We start from the raw sequence: 21,073 nt of genomic DNA, 5'->3' as shown, positions 1-21,073 counted from the left end.
TGGCTGTGTGCTCGAATTTATACACTGAGGAGAGCAATTATCCTTGACCACTGATTTTTTATGTGGCCCTCAGAAGATGAATTACCCGAAACATTGTAATAAACGTGGTGCTGCATATTGATTAAATACTTAAGTTACCATATGTCAATTTAATGAGAAGTACTTTGTCAAAAAGCACATATGGGCTCACGGACTACTGTGATTAGGCCTATATTATTAATAATGTTACAGATGAAACGGAATACCATCGATCAACTCATGATATGTGAAATAAATATATCCTGCTTGGTGGCTCCCATCGATTGTTAAACGCGATCGTTTAAAATACATCGTGTGTCTTAAAGTGTGTGTGTGTGTGTGTGTGTGTGTGCGTGTGCGCGTGTGTGACATCACTACTGGGATCTGCACCCGGAGGACTAGTTTGGACACTGAGTAGAGCGGAACAACAGGCGCTCAGAACACCAGTGCGATGTCGCGCAAGGATATAGAGTAGCGCGCTCTGTTGCATAGTCATCACGACACAACTCCAGTCGTCCAGACATAGCTCTCTCTGAACAAGGAAAATGACGAAAAAGCTTGTAATAACGGCCAAACGCAATAGGAACGTATTGACTCCAATATTGGATTTGGAGAGGAATAAAGCATGATGGTTTTATAAGAAACTGGTGCCTTTTGGCGCTGTATAAAACGCACAGGGTGCCTTTTTCAGTTCTCTACAAACACCTGTCAACAGCTGAAAGATGAAGTTTGGGAAGAGCATCTGTATCCTTAATGTGGGTGGCACAAAATATGCGTTCTCTAAGGAGGTGATAAAAGATTTCCCTCTGAGTAGAGTGAGCCGTTTGCACAAATGCGCCTCGGAGAAAGAAGTACTAGAAGTGTGCGACGACTATGATCAGGAACGGAACGAGTTTTTCTTTGATAGGCACTCCGAGGCTTTTTGTTTCATCATGCTGTACGTGAAGTACGGGAAGCTACGCTTCGTCCCGCAGATGTGCGAGCTGTCATTCTACAACGAGATGATTTATTGGGGGCTGGAGAGCTCACACTTGGAGTTTTGCTGCCAGCGGAGACTGGATGATAGGATGTCCGACTCATACATTCATTTCTCCGAAGAGGAAAACAAACTCGACGAAGAAATGAGGGGCGAGAATTTGGTGACTCGAGTGGTCACAGAGGGAGAGGATTCAAAGTGGCTGGAGAGAATGAGAAGGACTTTTGATGAACCGACTTCATCAGTCGCAGCACAAATCTTAGCTTCAGTGTCCGTTATATTTGTTATAGTGTCCATGGTGATGCTTTGTGCGAGTACTTTGCCAGATTGGAAAACCGCTGAGAACAACAGTGTGGTGGAGCACAGGTACAATCCAGACTCTTTAGAGCATCCATCCGGGTATATATGTCCTATCTTTATATACATTTTTAAATATTTCCCCGTTATTTGATTGTCTGCAATGTCGTACATGCTTCTATGCCCTACTTCTCAGTAAAGGACCTCAAGAGATGCACAACGTGTTATTTATGCTGCTGTGAAGTATATTTTACCAATACACATTTGCAGGGCCGGCTCCAGGCATAAGCGACATAAGCAGTCGCTTAGGGCCCCTGGCCGCTAGGGGGCCACCGAACCCCAAAAAAACTCAATTGGGGTCTCAACTTACTGTTGAGAGTTAGAATAGTTGAATACACAAGGTGTTTGGTTATGGATCAGCAGTTTTTAAAAATTGTTTTATAAGTCACTGACAGTCACTCAATTATCCATGTCAGCTAACAATTGCTGGATTTGTAAATTAGTGTAGCCAGTTTAATCATGGCTGAATACAGACCGTGCATAGTGGCCCTGACCTCAAAGGGCCATCATTGATTTTTTAAATCATTCTCACTTAGATATCATTGATATGGTATAAGTCATGGCAAAATGAGTAGAATTGCAGAAAATGTTGCTTTAAAAAATATATATATATATAATTTTTCTCTTTGCCATCAAGAGGGGGGCCATCAAGGGGGGCCTTACAACCAAATCTTGCTTAGGGCCCCCAAAAGGCTAGAGCCGGCTCTGCACACCTGTATCTTTTAGAACTCATGCTAATTTAGAAGTTTGTATTGTTGTATTATGCATATGATACAACCTCGAAATCTCAGGTGTGTATTAGGCCTACTACACCAGTCCTGACTACAGCCTTCCCGGTGTGGAAGGGGACAGAGGAGGCGCTGAGTGTTTAACAAAGTTAAATGTCAAGGGAGCTTCTGGTCTGATCTTAACAAGTGAACAACACATTTCATGTGGCAAAGTCTCCATTTTCTATGTCGGCCAATTGTCATTACAAAATGACATATTACACACTGTTAGCTTAAAGGTGTTCAAACTAAATGTTCATTGCCATAAGCACCACTGTCCCTTGCACTATTGTCGTTTGTGTCTCTGAGTTCTCAATTGTTCTGCATTTTATCTTTCAGCACTAACACGTCATAGTCTTTAACGCAAGAGAGGCTGAAGAACTTCACAAGTAGGAGCGTTGCCTCTCTTGTAACAGACAATACATGTTTACAGTGATGCAGTTAGATTAAGGCAGGAAATGTATTATGTTTTTGCTCCCTTTTTGGATAGGCGTGGACAGTATGTATCGCTAGCTGTCCTAGGTGCTGATTTTAGTGGCATCCGACAGTACCTGTCCAAGGTGCTGTTTTTTTTGTGGCATTCTACACTAGACCTACAGTACCTGGCCAAGGTGCGATTTTTAGTGGTAGCCTACTACAATATTCAGGACCTGTCCATTTTGAACAGTACCTGTCCAAGGTGCTGATTCCTGGGAGAGTAGGCCTACTATTGTCATAGGAGACCATCGAGGAGACAGATGATAATAACAATGTATTGCTGTTTCTTGGTGTAATACACTGTCAGTCTCATGTCTACTTTAAAAAAAAAGAATTTTGATGTTTTGAAGGAGATCGGAACATACATCAATCAAATTTAGCCATTTATCAATACATATAACTGTGTCAGCCAATACTTCTCTCCATTTGTCTACAGAGCTGTTTGTCATCCCTTTCTTGTCTGCTCTCACTCGGCTCTTTAACCTGTGTGTCTGTCTTGTATCCATGACTGCCACGCGGACCGCTCTCAAGGTATTGGTACCTGAAAGGCACCCAACTGTATCAGTGTGTGTGTGTGTGTGTGCGTGCGTACAATTGTAGGTAATGCAGGTAGGTGTTGTTCCAAGTAAATGGTGGGGAGGTTATGGTTGTACCCGATTTACGTTTTGACTTTAAAATGGGCAAATGTTGTATTAAAGTGAGCGTGACATCACAAGGTAATGCAGTAAAGGGGACTTCCATTCTACGCAACAACTTTTGGACGTACTGAGCCCTTGCACCAAGCCCTCACCTGAATGCAAATGACAAAAGTTTATATTTGGTCCAAATGAAATATTTGCCAGCATATCATTGACCCAAGGCAAGACTGCTGTATCTATAGCAGGTTGGGGAAAAAATGACTAATTGATGATAGCGACAGTGACCCCTCAACGTCACCACAAAACAATTATGCGAGATTATTCAGTGTATAATTTCTAGCCGGAAAATATGAATAACACATGAATAAATATTGCATTCATTGAGAAAGGTCGTCATAAACGAGAGGTCACATTGTGCGAGATGTCCGAATTCATTCATATCGGCATTTGAGAACAGCATATTTTTTGATAGATGAAACTGTAACTGGCTTTTGAATGGCTGACCGCAAATCCCTACCTTTAGACAGAACCTTTGTGTCTGCCTGTCCTCCCCCTCTCTAATCTTAATAGGCATGCTCAGGGCTCAGTCTCAACCAGGTCTGACTAGCCTTTTAATTGATGGTAGAATTGTGGGAAAAGAAGCCTCCCGAAATCCCTGATCAGTATGCTTCTACCACCCTCTTTCCCTGGAGCTGCAATACATCTGTCCGCCTTTCTTAAAGTCCCCTCAAAGCCCTCAAGGCCCAGGAATGGGTCTCGGAATCAAACGAATGTTGAAAAACGCACAGGCCAGTTTCATTTGTCGCTGTTACAGGGCCTTCGGAAAGTATTCAAACCCCTTGACTTTTCCCACATTTTGTTGTGTTACAGCCTGAATTTAAAATCAATTCAATTGAGACTTTGTGTCACTGGCCTACACACAATAGCCCGTAATGTCAATGTGAATTTATGTTTTTAGAACATTTTGCAAATGAATTCAAAATGAAAAACTGAAATGTCTTGAGTTTAATAAGTATTCAACTCCTTTGTTGTGGCAAGACTAAATACGTTCAGGAGTAAAAATGAGCTTAACATGTCAGATGCATGCAATAATAGTGTTTAACATGATTTTTGAATGACTACCTCATTGCTGTACCCCACACATACAATTATCTGTAAGGTCCCTCAGTCGAGCAGTGAATTTCAAACACAGATTAAACCACAAAGACTAGAAAGGTTTCCCAATGCCTCGCAAAGAAGGGCACCTATTGGTAGATGGGTAAAAAAAAAAGCAGACATTGAATATCTCTTAGAGCCTGGTGAAGTTATTAAATCATTGCATGTAGAAAAAACGAAAATACTGTAAATTACAACCTGACCTTAAAAGGCAGAATATCTTCTGCATGTCCTGGAATTAAATTACAACAGGATTACGTTGTGAAAGTGTCTATATTGCATATAGTGTCAATAAGTCATAAGGCTCCAAGAATATAGCCTACCAGCTGTTTGAGAGTGAAGCTTTATGAGTTATCAATGTGGTGAGACTGAAGCCTGCTACGAGTCGCTGATCAATCAAGACCCACTATCGATACAGTAAAACAGTGTTGTATAAGGGATTGACAGCTCTCTTCTTCAATAGAACTTAACTCTCCCACTGCTCCTACCTTCTAAGAAAATGTCACCCAATGAATAGACCCTAACCCTCAATAAACCCTTTAAGGAGCCCTTCAGTGAAAATGTTCTAACTGGAACCAAAATGGGTTCTACCTTGAACCAAAATGGTTTCTGCTACCTCGATAGCCGTAGCTACTTTTTTCTCTTACGACTGTAATGTCTGCAGTCCATTGCTTGTAGATATCGTGTGTAGACCTGTAGTGGAATCCCCTTCTCTCCTTCTTGCGTTAACTCTGCCTGGTTCTCCCTCCGACAGGATCATCGAGGCTGTGTGTATCAGCTGGTTCACCGCCGAGTGCATTGTGCGCTTCATCGTGTCGCGGGACAAGTGTGAGTTTGTCAAACGGCCCCTCAACGTCATCGACCTACTGGCCATCACGCCCTACTACATCTCCATCTCCATGACGATGCTGACAGGCGAGAACTCGCAGCTGCAGCGGGCGGGCGTCACCCTGCGCGTCCTGCGCATGATGCGCATCTTCTGGGTGATCAAGCTGGCCCGTCACTTCCTGGGCCTGCAGACTCTAGGGCTGACGCTGAGGCGCTGCTACCGGGAGATGGTGATGCTGCTGCTGTTCATCTGCGTGCCCATGGCCATATTCAGTGCTCTAGCCCAGCTGCTGGAGCATGGCCTGGACTTGGAGTCGCCCAACGAGGACTTTGCCAGCATCCCTGCCGCCTGCTGGTGGGTTATTATCTCCATGACCACTGTGGGCTATGGAGACATGTACCCCATCACCGTGCCTGGGCGAGTGCTGGGTGGCCTGTGCGTGGTGAGCGGCATCGTGCTCCTGGCACTACCCATCACCTTCATCTACCACAGCTTCGTGCAGTGCTACCATGAGCTCAAGTTCCGCTCGGCCCGCTGCACGCGGAGCCTGTCCGCAGAGTTTCTCAACTGAGGGACCACTGACGTTGCAGGAGGGTTAATAGGGGGGTGGGGGGGGGGGGCACACCTCGCCACTCCACGACACCTCTTCAGAGACCTCCATCCAGCCCTAGAACTGTGTATTTATCTGAAACGTGGCCTCTTTCATTGTCTCACACGCATTTTGTTGATGTACCCCTCATCTTTGAACATCAGTTGCTGTGGTTATGGGTTTTGAGGTTTGCATACAGCACAGCCTTCAACCTTCCAACAGTAAAGTCCAAGTAAGAAGTAATGGAACCTGATGGGAACTAGGACAGTTTCCACGGCTGCCATGGTGACAGTGGTTTTCGAGGCAGAGGGCATCTGGATCATGTCAGACCAGACAGAGGCCTTCACGTACTGTTGATTACACTGCTGGCTGGCATTCTTCTCTTCTCATATGGCGACATGCAACAAAAGGGATTTGAGTTTTAATGTCATTTTCAATCCCACTCTCTGACAGTGTCACAGTGTGGGAGATGGAAGGTATAATTTTGCTTCTCTTTCTTAGATAATTTATTTCAAGTATTCCGTCGGCCAGTGAGTGAACAACAATGCATTTCAAAGAACCAAAGTGTATCAGTACAGTGTATACTGTATGTTCCCTTTAATCTTTCACTGCAACGCTCACCTTTCTGCTTTTATCTTGCGTACACAAACCTGACAGATATAAAGAGCACATCACTTTCTGAATTTGAATGAGCCTATTTACAACTCAGACATGGTCACATTCTAAACCTATTACCTACTCCCCCTGAAAACCAACCAATGCAAAATGGCTATGAAATGTATTTGTCGCAGAAACCAAGTGGGAGGGGTTTAACAAGAAAGAGTACAATATTGTGTGGGTCTGTCAGCTCAGCTGTGTAGGCAGGTCTGTAATGTGGAACACCGAGCCACAGAGCGAGAGTGTGTCATGGAGAGACGGGTGGTTCGGCTGACACTGTGCAGTGTAGTGAGGCGAGGGCATGCATGCCTCAGCCTCGGGAGCGCTGCGAGTCTTCTGACTGGAGTGTAACCATTTGTGGCTGGTGTCAAAACCTTGGTAGCCTCTGCCTGTCACAACAAAGGCACTCGGCATGCCCATCCCCACCACCCTCCTCAGTACTGTATGTCAAAACCACCACAGCCTTGGTAGGCACTCCTCTCAATGGTGTTGTCTGGCCCACCTGCTTCTCCTCGACATACTGTCGACGCCATGTTTGAGTGGCTGGTGTGATGCATTCCGCCTCCTCTCCTGCCAGAGTGAATTCGGTTGAATCTGAAAAGCTTTCATCATGCCTTCACTCATTTCTATGGTGGGGAATTGGGAATCAGATTGTCATGTGTTCTCTTCACGTCGGCCTGCTTCAGGGTATACTACCTGTTATGGTTAACAAGCACCATCTCTCTTCTCTCAGATTGTCGATAGCTGTGTTTGCTCTAGCACTTGGTTTTAGTATTTGCTAACAGAATCTGTATTTTGAACCAAAGCAGTTTTATATCTTCCCGGAAGCACTTTATATAGTGGGAGCATTTGACACTTCATCAAGTCAGTTAACGAATGTATATGGGCCTTAATTGTGTGTTCTATTTCAGGGTTTCTCAAACTCGGTCCCGTTGTATTTTTTTTTTGCCCTAGGACCACACAGCGGATTCAAATAAGCAACTCATCATCAAGCTTTGATTATTTGAAATCAGATGAGTAGTGCTAGGGCAAAAAAAATAAATGTGCACCCAAGGGGGGCCCAGGACCGAGTTTGGGAAACCCTGCTCTATTTGATATGATTGGTAGTCATCGCTGGGAATACCAGTCTAATTGTACTAGTGATGCTGGTTCTGTTTATACAGATTTGGTGTTCCTTTGCTTTGTCCTCAGTGTAATGGTTTCCACTGGCTGCAGACAGCCCCATCTGCTCTCTCTGATCTGCCCTGCCTTTCACTTGGCTGCTTTTCCAAACACATCAGTCACAATGCTTTAACTGTGTTGAATATTGATGGGATAAGATTGATTAAACTCGGGCCTCCTGAGTGGCGCAGCAGTCTAAGGCACTGCATCGCAGTGCTAAAGGCATCACTACAGGTCCTGGTTCGATCCCGGGCTGTATCGCAGCTGGCCGTGACCAGGAGAACCATGTGGTGGTGCACAATTGGCCCACGTCGTCCGGGTTAGGGGAGGGTTTGGGATGTCCGCGTCCCATCATGCTCTAGCGACTTCCTGTGGCGGGCTAGTCGTATGCAGGCTGACTTCAGTCGCCAGATGTACGGTGTTTCCTCCGACACATTGGTGCGGCTGGCTTCCGGGTTAAGGGAGCAGTATGTCAAGAAGCAGTGCAGCTTGGTGGAGTCATGTTTCTTAGGACACATGGCTCTCGACCTTCGCCTCTCCTGAGTCCGTACGGGAGTTGCAGCGATGGGACAAGACTGTAAGACTGAAAAAAATATAAATAAGATTGATTGAACTCGTTTTTTCAGACCGTACCTTTTGGGAATCAGGCACTTGAAAGAGAAAAGCCTTGACTAGACTTAGTTGACCTTGAAAAAATGTGACTTGCATTATATTAGCATATCGTGTGTTGTGTGTTGTTCAGAGGTATTGCAATAATCTTATGGCAAATGTCTCCAGGAGAAGAGTTGGTCAAAACCAACACACAGAATGAGGTGCAATATCACACCAAAGAGCCTGATATTCGAGAGGAAACAACTTAAGTATTCGCTTTGAGAGTGTGAGCACACAATGGGTTTTGAACCTGAAGGGAACTGGCAGCAACACGTAGCCTATCTCTGTCAGCAACAAGACCCTCCTCATCTAGGGGAATAATTTACTGTTACTTTCTCCTGTCAACATTCACACCGACATTTAATTATCTCTGCTCTGAGTAAAAAACTCACAGCAAGTCACATTGCTCCACGGCAATGAGGATTTATATATCTGACCAGCCTACTTTTCCCTGACAGAAATCCACATCAGTCAGATCTCCCTGGATTCCACTCCACTTAAGTGAATATTTCCACAAGATTCATCAGGGATTCTTACTGCTGCAGGGGGGACTGAGACTCTGACACCATAAAAAATCCAAGCCACATATAGACTACAATAGCTGGATTTTCTCTAACCATACTCTCTCCCCCTCCTCTTAGTCTGTTTGTCTCTCTGTCCCTCTCTCTCTCTCTCACACACACACACACACACACACACACACACACACACACACACACACACACACAAACGTCCCAGTGGTCACTACTAATGAGGCTCTTATCTGGGAGTGCCCCATTTCAATAACATGGGCAACCAACAACAGAGTGGATTTCACATGTATTTTGCCAATCAAAACTGCACATATAAAAAGTCAGAAAGGTCACCATGAAGGAAATGTCAGAGTAGATCCATTGTCACACATCTAAATCAAAGTGGGATTACAAGACAAATCAGGCAATAAAAACACATTTCGAGGAGATTGAACATGGTTCACTGGTTATAAGACCATTGAGTGACCTATTTAATGTATTTCTGACACCCTGTCTCTGACATTGCTCTACTCAATGAAATGTACAAATGTTCCACACCCCACTTAGTGCAATCTTGATATTTGGACTGCGAACATATTACGTAAGTATCTCTGTTGTCATCACAATATGTATTTTGACATTGGACTAAAACTGTGAAAATGAATGCGAAGTGTGTGACAAGCAAATGTGGACCACTAGTGAGTTTGATCCCTTGTGAAATTAACGCAACTGGAAAAGTCGCTGTTGTATTGAGGATCAGGTATAAGGCAATGTGATTTTTGTTTTGTTGGAACAAATGTTGTATTTCTGAACGTAGTATTTGAGAATAACTGAAGAATATTTCCACTGCTGTAAACCCTTGTAGGACATATTTCCGTGCTCACGTTGGATGTAGTGGGGGCAAAAGTGGCCCCACATTTGTTACAAGACTATAAATAGTGACATTTCAGACAGGACCTGCAACTTTTGTATACTCTACCGTACTTTGTCACACCGAAACACCTTCTGTGGGCACCTTTAGTATATCGCTGCTTCAATAGAATGTACAACTGAAACAGCGCATAGGATATCTTTAGAAAAAAGTGTTGTTTATGCAAGCCATATCTCCAAAATGTTTATTGTTTTTTCCCTTATTTTTTATGAAACCAGCTATTTTGTATAGAGCTTATGTTGTTTACATATATGATGGTTATATGGTTGTATATAAATAAAGCTAATCTGTCTAATCTGTACGTTTGTTTGACTACATTTAGGCGTACATACCTGTACACGTTTGAGTTTACTTTATAATATCATAGAGTGGGGTAATACAGGAAGTAATTCATTTCAATGGAATCCATTTTATTAACATGTTACTTTAATAACAAATAACAAAACATTGTTCAAGGAGAAAATGATGGGTGATTGATGTTTGAATAATGTATTTTTGGCTCTGCGTCTTCATTCACAGAGATACTTCTGGATTTGGTCAATTAAGCCCTTTGGCTACTTCCCCTGTGTGAAGTTGACAGGAAATTGATAAGTAGCTTTAGCACAATGACTGGACTTCTATGAAAGGACGTCTATGGTAACAGCTGTTAGCATTGGCTCGTGAAACTACCTCCTAACTTCATACAGGACGCAGAGACATAAAAAGGGTATCCACAAGTTCAGCTGACTCCGGGGAAGTAGACAAAAGGCTTCATTGCCAAAATGTTGAAGTATCCCTTTAACCAGGCAGGCCTAAGTTGGCTGAAAGAACACATTTCCATTTAGCACCACAATCTTGAGAAGAGTTCTATCAGAGAAGGGGTCCAATGAGTTGGGGAAGATTAAGTGGCCATGATATAGGGGAAGATTAGGGATCCCTACTCTTGTGACAGCACCATGACATTTGGTCATGACCAGATTCAGTAGTTAGGTCTGTCCCCAATCATGAGGGTGACCACCAGTCCAGATGCATTGCCAACGACAAGACAATGAACGCATTCCCCTGCTCAGACGTTGCATGCATCAGCCAATGGTTGTGTGCCTCGTCATTGACTGTGCAGTCGGGTGCCAGATTGCTATAACATGTGGGATGCGTTCCCCTGCTCAGACGTTGCATGCATCAGCCAATTGTTGCGTGCCATGTCATCGACTTTGTCATTGACTAACAGATTGCAATAACATATGATGTGTTTAGCTGATACGTAAAATACCTATCCAGGCGTTGTATGATCTGGCATGTGTCAGAAACGCATAGGCAGACGAACGCGCCCAACACCAGCAACATCTAGTCGAGGGCTCTCCAACCCTGTTCCTGAAGAGCTACCCTCCTGTAGGTTTTGATCAAACCCTAGTTGTAACTAACCTCATTGAGCTCATCAACCAGCAAATGATTTCAATTTAATTATTTGTTACTGCTCTTTAATCATTTGTTACTTTTATTTGTTACCTTTTGGGGGGGTATTTTTCTCGAAACTGCATTGTTGGTTAAGGGCTTGTAAGTAAGCATTTCACTGTAAGGTCTACACCGGTTTTCGGCGCATGTGACAAATAACATTTGATTAGATTTTTAGATTAGGGTTGGAGTGAAAACCTACAGGACAGAAGCTCTCCAGGAACAGGGTTGGAGAGCCCTGATCCAGTCACTTTCACAGCGCATATTGCAGGAGGATATGAGGACTCACTCAGGTTCTGCTGATGATAAAATATGGGCAACGGTTCCAATAATTTTGGGAATTATATTCTCTATAGTCAATGACAGAGCCAATGAGTATAAACATGCAGTAGTAGCTTCTTACCTAAATAAGATTTATTCATTACTTGATTTAATTATGACCACACTACATCTATCTTATTCCTACCCAAAGGGAACACCTGGAATGTCTTGTAGTTGAAGAAGGCAAGCTTGCAGGTCTACTGCAGTATCTCAGCCCTCTCTTCAGCTAACCGCTCCGGTTCGTGGTTTAACTTCGAAGGACGTCTATGGTAACAGCTGTTAGCATTGGCTCGTGAAACTACCTCCTAACTTCATACAGGACGCAGAGACATAATATGAACATGAGCTCAGACAGGCAGGCTGCGAAGTCGAAAGGTGCCTAGGGATGCACCTCTTATAGACTGGTCACACGGTGCCGGCGGTGAGAAGTGAGGATGCGGCAATGGAGGATATGGAGAGATGGTTGGTGAAGCAACAGCTGTGCTGGAATTCGATCAATATGGCTAACAGTTGTGATGAAATGGATCGGGAAGATGAGGATCAAGGACCTGAATAGTCTGTAATGTAGGGTAATAGGAAAACGAGAGAAAGAGGTAAGTGAAGTAAAACTAGCCCAGTTCATTTGTATTTGTATTTATTAGGGATCCCCATTAGCTGCTGCCAATGCAGCTGTTAAGGGAATTAAGTTCCCAAGATTCGTAAACTGAACTTCAATTAAATACTGTCTGTAGCCCAGAGTTTGTGAGGTTCTGGTTGAAATGAAACAGACAGAGGCCAGTCACAATAGTCAGAATGTTTATTCCCGAGAGCTCTGCCCATCATTTCATGTACATTGGTTTATATACCTCTCACTTCGTCAAAAATGTCCCTCCTCCTCTCAGATAATGACAATGCTGTTTTACAAGTCTTCTCTTATGCCTACATTGCTTATCATATGCTACAACATGTTACACAATCTACTGCAAGCCCAACGGTTTCCCCCCTCCCTGAGTGGGGAGACTTTCTTCCTGTTATCAGTTTCACAGTGGTCACAAGTTGTCTGTCACAAGTTGTCTGTCCACAGTTCCTCTTTACTTCTGCACAAACATTCAAATCATTATACAGAGACAGGGTAGGATTCTGCTAGTTATAGTCCTATCATTACTTTAAACGTATACATCATTTAGTCATTATACATAAAATCCATAACAGCAGCAGCTAATCATCCTGGGGTGCAAACAAATTAAGGCACTTACATTACAAATGAAACAAAAGATAAACCCGTACATCAACAAAACAGCTCCCGAGTGGTGCACCTGTCTAAGGCACTGCATCTCAGTGCCAAAGGCATCACTACAGACACCCTGGTTCGAATCCAGGTGTGTGTGTCTCTTCACAGTCCTTGCTGCTCCTTAAGATGTTTATTTTTTTAAATCTGATTCTTCTGCTTGCATCAGTTACCTTATGTTGAATAGAGTCCCATGTAGGCATGGCTCTATGTAGTACTGTGTGCCTCCCATAGTCTGTTCTGGACTTGGGGATTGTGAAAAGACCTCTGGTGGTATGTCTTGGGGGGTATGCATGGGTGTCCGCGCTGTGTGCTAGTAGTTTTAACAGATAGCTTTGTGCATCCCTAATTGTCAAAGACTCCAGCCACCCTAGTCATAGACTGTTCTCTCTGCTACTGCACGGCGAGCGGTACCGGAGCGCCAAGTCTAGGTCCAAGAGGCTTCTAAACAGCTTCTACCCCCAAGCCATAAGACTCCTGATCATCTAATCAAATGGCAACCCGGACTATATTCATTGCCCCCCCCCCCCCCCCCCAACCACCCTCTTCTACGCTGCTGCTACTCTCTGTTATTATCTATGCATAGTCACTTTAATAACTCCACCTACCTGTAGATATTACCTCAATTACCTCGACTAACCTGTGCCCCTGCACATTGACTCTCTACTGGTACCCCCTGAATATAGCCTCACTATTGTTATTTTACTGCTGCTCTTTAATTATTTGTTATTTTTATTTCTAACTTCTTTTTTTTGTATTTTTCTTAAAACTGCATTGTTGGTTAAGGGCTTGTAAGTATTTCACCTGTAGTATTCGGCGCATGTGACAAATACAATTTGATTTGAATAGTTATTATTCAGCTTGTCCCGATGGTGTCCAAGGTGTTTAGATTTCCTCGCCCACGCCTCTAATACACGCCAATTGTACCTTTTTTTCAGGTAGTGATACCTACCTCCCGGTGAGTAGTTAAGGTATAGGTGCCTAATAATTTGGTCACGGGACCTGATACCTCCTATTAATATAAACCATAGTGAAGCATCTGCCAATTTACTACTGGAGAATACGGGAGACCTAATGTCTTATACCAGTGTCACGCTTCAAATATCACTGTTGTTGACAACACACGTTATGAGAATTACTCACAGTTGTCTTCCTATTTCCACATCATTTGTCATGGTTCCCTGTCCCAATAGGGCATAAACCTTCTATTGCCCACATTCCCACTCACTGACAATGTTTCATCTTTAAACACAGATATCCTCGGATATCTCCTATTCTACACCGTATGCACTTCCTTCCTTTGTCCTTCTACATGGACTACTTCTCTACAAGTTATTTACCGTGCTAGTACACGAGCACGACAATTTATCCAAAAACACACGCATGGCCTCACGGCCACCACAGCTGGGCTTTCACCCCCCCCCCCCCCCCTCCCACTTGCGGGTCTAGCAGAGAACCAACCCCACTCTGGATTTATCTCCTAAGACCTACCCTCCGCAGGGACCACCCTGCTCGGGCTTTCCTTCCGGGACTTACCCTATACCATAAATCTACGACTGGTTGTAACACAATGGGACTTCTGAATAAGCTCAGGCTTTCTAGGTCCGTATCCTATCATTTGTAGTCAGCCTACAACTCTCATCTCCCCAAGATGTCAGAATGAGTGGTAACAGGTGTCGGAACTGTGCCTACCTTGTTTTTGGAGCCGGCTCTTGCTCCACTGATTCGGCCTCTAAATCGTGGTGTATCCTGCCATCAACGCCAACTGTTTGTTCAGAACCTAACAGAGTAAAACTCAAACGGACTAGAAAAAGCTCAAACCAAGCTTATTCACCCCAGTGGTTGCCTCAGCTGCAAGGACATTTAGCACATGATCAAACACGCATTTATACGTATGTCAAGATGAGACTAGGGGTTTAACTTTTCAGAACTGCTATTTGTTCCCCAGTACTGCCTAAATGTTGCGCTGTTGTCTTCGCAGTCTCCTAGCAGTTCCTCGTTCATCATTGCTACCAACACACAAACAGAGTGAGTTAGCTATATCAACAATTCTATTTTTAGTAATGGAATGTTTTCCAGACAAGGGTGGAATAGATGGCTACCAGATTGAGCTACACTTATTTGCTAACGTTAGTCAAAGAACGAATAAACAAACATGTTCACTCTGCCGAAGTTACCAGTGTAGCAGTGACTACCATGGCATAGGCTATATTGATTGACAGTGTGTATCCAAAAGTTAGCTATATGATTTAGCTGATGGCTTTCAGAGTTCAATACAGGCCTGTAATGTTAGCTAGCTATTTTACCTAGTCCAGCTAGGCTAGCATGCTAGCTAACGTTACATTACCTCTAATAGAGAATCTTCTGTTTTGTTGTGAAGGGAAAAAACGATGGTATCGCATCACTTCTTAGCTGTCATCGAAATGGATTCTTTCTGATAATCTTTGGTCACTGTAAGCATCATTCTTGATAGCTGCAAGCCACTGGCAGCATCGGGGTAAATCTCTGCAAGGTAAATCAAATCTAGAGTCGGCTTTCTATTTCGCAACAAAGCCTCCTTCACTCACGCCGCCAAACTTACCCTAGTAAAACTGACTATCCTACCGATCCTCGACTTCGGCGATGTCATCTACAAAATAGCTTCCAATACTCTACTCAGCAAACTGGATGCAGTTTATCACAGTGCCATCCGTTTTGTTACTAAAGCACCTTATACGACCCACCACTGCGACCTGTATGCCCTAGTCGGCTGGCCCTCGCTACATGTTCGTCGTCAGACCCACTGGCTCCAGGTCAACTACAAGGCTATGCTAGGTAAAGTGCCGCCTTATCTCAGTTCACTGGTCACGATGGCTACACCCACCCGTAGCACGCGCTCCAGCAGGTGTATCTCACTGATCATCCCTAAAGCCAAAACCTCATTTGGCCGCTATTCCTTCCAGTTCTCTGCTGCCTGCGACTGGAACGAATTGCAAAAATCTCTGAAGTTGGAGACTTTTATCTCCCTCAACAACTTTAAACATCTGCTATCTGAGCAGCTAACCAATCGCTGCAGCTGTACATAGTCCATCGGTATATAGCCCACCCAATTTACCTACCTCACCCCCATACTGCTTTTATTTATTTACTTTTTCTGCTCTTTTGCACACCAGTATCTCTACTTGCACATGATCATCTGATGATTTATCACTCCAGTGTTAATCTGCTAAAATTACAACAACAACAAAAAGCACGATGAACACTGATGTCATTGGAAACACATATCTTCCTCCATTTTTTACTACAAAACATAAACGCACCATTTTTACATATGTTGATGTTGTGGTGCTGGAGATTATGAAATTAGAAAAAATTATGTGGTTTCCCGTTAAAGAAAATGTTCAGGGAATGGGGCTAGAGAGGCCCAGATATAATCACTAGTGCTTCTAATTGTCGTGCCATGGTTTCGAGGCCTGTTTAGAAATCTTGCTTCCATAAAGGACACTTTGATAGTAAGTCAAATTCACTTCATAGCTTTCATTGGAAAGGTTATCAACACGACTCAGAATGTGGAAAGCAGACATACCAGGTTGAACATAGTAACAGAGTTACAGGTAACAAATAGAGGTAACAAATTACTGTCTACATGTTTTTTTGAATGCTGAATAATCCTAGAGGTGGATTGTCTCATCATGATAGAGGGAAAGTTTGAAGAGGTTGGATGGAGTTGGGGGGGTTGTTAGAAGTTAGTAGGGATGTACTTGTTTATTAATCTTAGTAGTACAGAATTAGGCAAACCATGATTGATCGCACACTCCAGCACAATAGGTGGCGGAATGCACATTAAATGTTTGTTTGTGGACTGCCATTATACCATAGAAGAAGAAGAAGAACCTCCATATGTAATTTGTTATGGGTGCGTTCGTAAATTGCCTCCAGTGTGTCAGAGTGGGCTGTGGGTCTTTGGTAAATTCAGAACATTTTGCTCTCGGAGTGTTCAGCTCTGGCTGAAGAGTAGGGTTGATCCAAGCGTTCTGATCTCACAAAAGCAGTCAAGCTAGCTAACTGGCTAAAGTTGGACAGCTTTCCAGCTACTCCCAGACACAAATGAGAGAACCTCACTCTGGCCATTGTACTTGTTATCTACAGCGTTAGTGACTGTAACTGTGCTGCTGGCAACAACTTAATTACTTGTTTTGCCTACGTTTACTGACACCTGTCAGATTCAGCGGTTTTTGGTGCGTTCGTAAATTAATCGGTTATTCTGCGATCTTGCACACTCAGACTAGAGCGCTTTGAAATCGGAGTAGATAGCCAAACCATGAATTTTCGAACGCACCCTCTAATCAGGCACAATTGAGCCAGCCAACCTGTATCGTCATTTCGGGGTCCTTCTTCCGAGTGACCAACGACGAGAAATCCTTGATCCGACCTTTTTCGTGTATGTTATTTTTGTTTAGTTAGCCAAGTAAAATGTACTACAAGTTAAATGCAGTTACACAAAGACTTATCAAATCGGCACCGAGTGGTTACAACCCACAGGTGAGAACATGAAGCATGTCTAGCAGGCAGCCAAAGATGGAAAAGTGCAGGAGTGACCGTCACGTTGTTGACCAGCTGACGTTAGCTAATTTACACGGTTTAAATTTGGTTAACGCATGTGGCTATGTATGGATTTACACAACATGGCAAAATATATATATATATATATATATTGTTTTATAACAATTAACTGGGTTGCTTGCTGTGGTTGGCTAAGGCGACTCGACTGATAAAGATAACTAACTAACGTTAGGCTCTGTGCTAACACAGCTTTATCTAGCAACGTTAATGCTGTAGCCAAAATGTGTCCATCTGCTTTGCTTTAATTTAATTAATTATTTATACTTGTACTTTTGATACTTAGGCACATTGTAGCAATTACATTTGTTTTATACTTAAGTATATTTAAAACCAAATACTTGTGGACTTTTACTCAAGGAGTATTTTACTGGGTGACTTTCATCTTACTGGGGTCATTTTCTATCAAGGTATCTTTACTTTTACTCAAGTATGACAATTGGGTACTTTTTCCACCACTGCAACTTGGGTTTGTGGACTATGTCTAGTGAGTAACTATTGTTTGAATGCATATTACATGGTGTGATAGTAACTACATTAGCTATATTGTCTACGTGTTTGGGTCATGGGGTATTCAGTCTAAAGTTCTGTTGCCTCTCCAGGGATTGCTGATAACAGTGCCCACGGAGCCTCCCCCAATGATATTTGCCACACCCACCAAATATGTGTCAGAGGCAGGGAACATGGTGGAGTACCTGGGACACAACAAAGTCCCTGATCTACAGAAACTCTTCCAGGTACAGACAAATTTCTCTAACCTTTGTTTGACCCCTGTTTTATATATTATCGGCTTCCTAGGGTCATTGGGGTTTTAATGAAAAATTGTTACGCTTGTGTGGCAGTTTTCCCTACTTGACCTTGGTTTGTTTGGTTCGAAGATACAAAGATAATATACTCCTGTGGTGATTTACTTAGATAACCATGAACTTTCACTGCCAAAATGTACTTGCACTGATAAAGTTAAAATCCTACTGCTAGAAAGTTATACACTCCTTCTCTGTCCCTGCAGAGAAGTTGTGAGCAGTGATAAAGTTTGGACTTAAATAAACAATGACATGTCTCAGGAGTTCGAGTTGGGAATTGCTATCAGATATCTCATTCTCTTTGTTCTGTCTACATTGCAGAAGGCTGATGGTGTCCCTGTGCACCTGAAGGGAGGCCTGATGGACAAGATGCTGTACAGGACTACCATGGCCCTGACCATCGGTGGGACCCTCTACTGCCTGATGGCTCTTTACATCGCTGCCCAGCCTCGGAAGTGATCAGCTTCCCCCTCTTCAAGGGTCCAGCAGGATTCTATATCATTCAGATTAGGAGCAATAATGTGGATAATGATTATGCTCACTGTTGGTCAAGGAAAATTATTGCTTTACCCCTCAAAAGTATATATTACACCTCCATGTCTTATTTATTGCCTAGTTTCATGTTAGGGTTCCCTTCTGCAAGATTTCATCAGACTCAAATAATCTCTTATTTGTAAATGGAGGAGAAATCTAGTATATCACTACTGCTGGCCCATCTTACTGGCTCTGTGTGTGTGCGCTTGTGCGTCTCTACTGACGTTTCTGTAAGTTTCCTATACAACCAGTACCATGTCAGTGGTTCAATAACTACAACTGCTGATCAACAATCTAAAAAAAACATCAGTCTGACCATGTTTTCTGTCAGCGCACATGTGTGTGTTTGGAAAGGATTTGGAGGTCTCATGTATGAATTTAGGTTCTCTTTTGTTTGGATGAGAGAGTGGACAGGGCTAGCACCTTTCAAAGATAAAAATTAGGTGGTACTTCAAGTTGTGTGATCGTTAATGAGTGTCTGTAATAATACTCTGAACTCCCCCAAGTCCCTATGTTATGGTGCAGAGGTTCTGAGTTGTCATTTAGGCTGTGTCCTAACTGATAATGTTCTGTAAAAAGAGAGTGCACGCATAGTGGATTGCAAAGAGTATCCGACAAGTCATAATTTTGTATTGGGGATAATAAAGTACATTTTGTTTGTAAAACATGAAACATTTTTATTTCTTTAATTTTGTTATCTGGTAACTAAATGAAGGGCTATCTAACTATTCTAGGAATAGCTGACCTAGAAATGGGATATTCTTCATAGCAGGATCTATGACTTTGCATGCTACTTGGACATCCTAGTTCAACTGGTCATTTATTTACCGTGTCATAGATTTTTATTCTCCAAGTCACTTCAGCCCAATTAGAAATGTATATGTGAGTCTTTTTAAACTCAAAATGTACTATTTTACAAGACCTTGACGAATGGGCGGTATCAAGGTGAAGCAGAGATCTTGTTGATCGATCTTTGCTTTATTCTGGATTTTTACAATCGGTACAATAGTCAGCTAGACCTTTCCGTCATACTCTTATATATCAATATCGAAGACATTCAGTCATTAAGTGGGAATTGCCACGAGTATGCATTTGAGGTTTTATGTCATGTCAATTGTTGATTGACATATCTGGCCGATTGGCTCACACAAAATGATGGCAAAAATTGTATCTAGCTACTTAATTCAGCTAGGCTATTATAGTTTGTGTTCATTGAAAAGTATGCTTTGGGTGGAACATCTATTAGAAATATGTCTCTGTAGGTAATAAAGGACTAGAACTGACATGAGCAGTCAAAACTGATGTCTGAAATAGTTATTCCTAAAATGGTAACAGCCTATGTGCCTCATTAATAACTGGGTGGTTCGAGCCCTGAATGCTGATTGGTTATGACATACCACGGGTATGACAAAACATGTATTTTTAATGCTCTAATTATGTTGGTAACCAGTTTTTAATAGAAATAAGGTACTTCGGGATTTGTGCTATATTGCCAATATACCACGGCTAAGGGTTGTGTCCAATCACTCCCCGACGCGTCGTGCATAAGTTCAGCCCGTGTTATATTGGCCAGTTACCACACCCCTTTGTGCGTTATTGCTTAATTATGCAATCAATCTGATCACTTCAGTCACCGAAAGCATTAGCACACACAGACAAGCTTTCTCTATATTGTGTCAACCAGCACATTGGAGTTTGACTATTAAAATCAGAACTACCATTTTGACGTGCATAAAAAGCCATAGCTACATGTGCTTACACTGTAAACACGAGAACAGTTAAGTGTGTGAAATAGTGTTTTGCTCTGTTTCTCCGAAACAGACATTTCTCACCCCAACTCTCAGTAACCCACCAGTGACAGAGTGAACACAGACATTTTTAACTGTATTGGTGGGGGAAATGGATGCTATGAATCTCTGTGGATTGGGGTGGATGGGGAATGAAAAGGTACCCCTTAACAGAGGGACTGATAGAAGCCTGCTGGGTTATCTAACAACACTCTGTTCTGATTGTCCAATCTGTCTGGCTGTTTATCTCAGCAATAGAGAGGGAAGATGGAGAGAGAACAGCGGAAGGAAGGCCCCTGTGGAAGACAAAGCGCTAGGCTATACGCTTCGTAAGCTTCATCCACAGCAAACAGCCTTATTCCTTTTATTTATGCCTGAGCACAATTTATCTGTGTGCACATCTTATCTTATCGACCCATAAATTACATGTAATTACATATTGATAAATGCTTATTAGTGGTAATCTTTTATACGCAGACATACAACAGATGCTACATGTACACACGCACATATACCATTATGTTTGTGGTTCACATGGCAACAGTTGGCCAGCAGCATACCACCCTGCATCCCACTGCTGGCTTGCTTCTGAAGCTAAGCAGGGTTGGTCCTG

General features: G+C 42.9%; 2 protein-coding genes across 4 annotated transcripts in view; both read left to right on the top strand.

The window, feature by feature from the left end:
- The window catches only part of LOC129852819 (cytochrome c oxidase subunit 7A-related protein, mitochondrial-like), a 49,246-nt gene extending 29,901 nt beyond the window's left edge, over positions 1-19,345 (top strand). The window contains exons 1-3 of one of the 2 annotated variants that reach the window (XM_055918473.1): positions 17,063-17,258; positions 17,939-18,073; positions 18,461-19,345. In XM_055918473.1, coding sequence (XP_055774448.1) covers positions 17,190-17,258; positions 17,939-18,073; positions 18,461-18,598 — 342 coding nt within the window. In that variant the 5' untranslated portion in view covers positions 17,063-17,189 and the 3' untranslated portion in view covers positions 18,599-19,345. Of the gene's footprint in view, positions 1-17,062; positions 17,259-17,938; positions 18,074-18,460 lie in introns of those variants that run through there. The other variant, XM_055918469.1, reaches the window with a different exon arrangement.
- On the top strand, positions 427-5,829 carry LOC129852802 (potassium voltage-gated channel subfamily G member 3-like). 2 transcript variants are annotated; one of them, XM_055918461.1, is made up of 2 exons: positions 427-1,360; positions 5,143-5,829. In XM_055918461.1, exons 1-2 carry the CDS (start codon positions 741-743, stop codon positions 5,786-5,788), a joined length of 1,266 nt encoding a protein of 421 aa, XP_055774436.1. In that variant the 5' UTR covers positions 427-740; the 3' UTR covers positions 5,789-5,829. The 2 variants fall into 2 exon arrangements, with proteins under 2 accessions (XP_055774436.1, XP_055774432.1); XM_055918457.1 differs by having other exon boundaries at positions 427-1,393.
- Positions 19,346-21,073: the final 1,728 nt, after the last annotated feature.

This window comes from Salvelinus fontinalis, chromosome 1, assembly GCF_029448725.1.
Source record: "Salvelinus fontinalis isolate EN_2023a chromosome 1, ASM2944872v1, whole genome shotgun sequence".
Lineage (NCBI taxonomy): Eukaryota > Metazoa > Chordata > Actinopteri > Salmoniformes > Salmonidae > Salvelinus > Salvelinus fontinalis.
The sequence above is the reverse complement of the archived record's forward strand: the minus strand, read 5'-3'. Positions and strand labels throughout refer to the sequence as shown.

What these genes read in the sequence shown, in the direction of transcription:
- LOC129852802 (XM_055918457.1), top strand. Translation starts at nt 741, where the DNA reads ATGAAGTTTGGGAAGAGCATCTGTATCCTTAATGTGGGTGGCACAAAA. An exon ending in TCTTTAGAGCATCCATCCGG is followed by an intron (nt 1,394 to 5,142) that starts GTATATATGTCC and finishes TCCCTCCGACAG; the next exon opens with GATCATCGAGGCTGTGTGTA.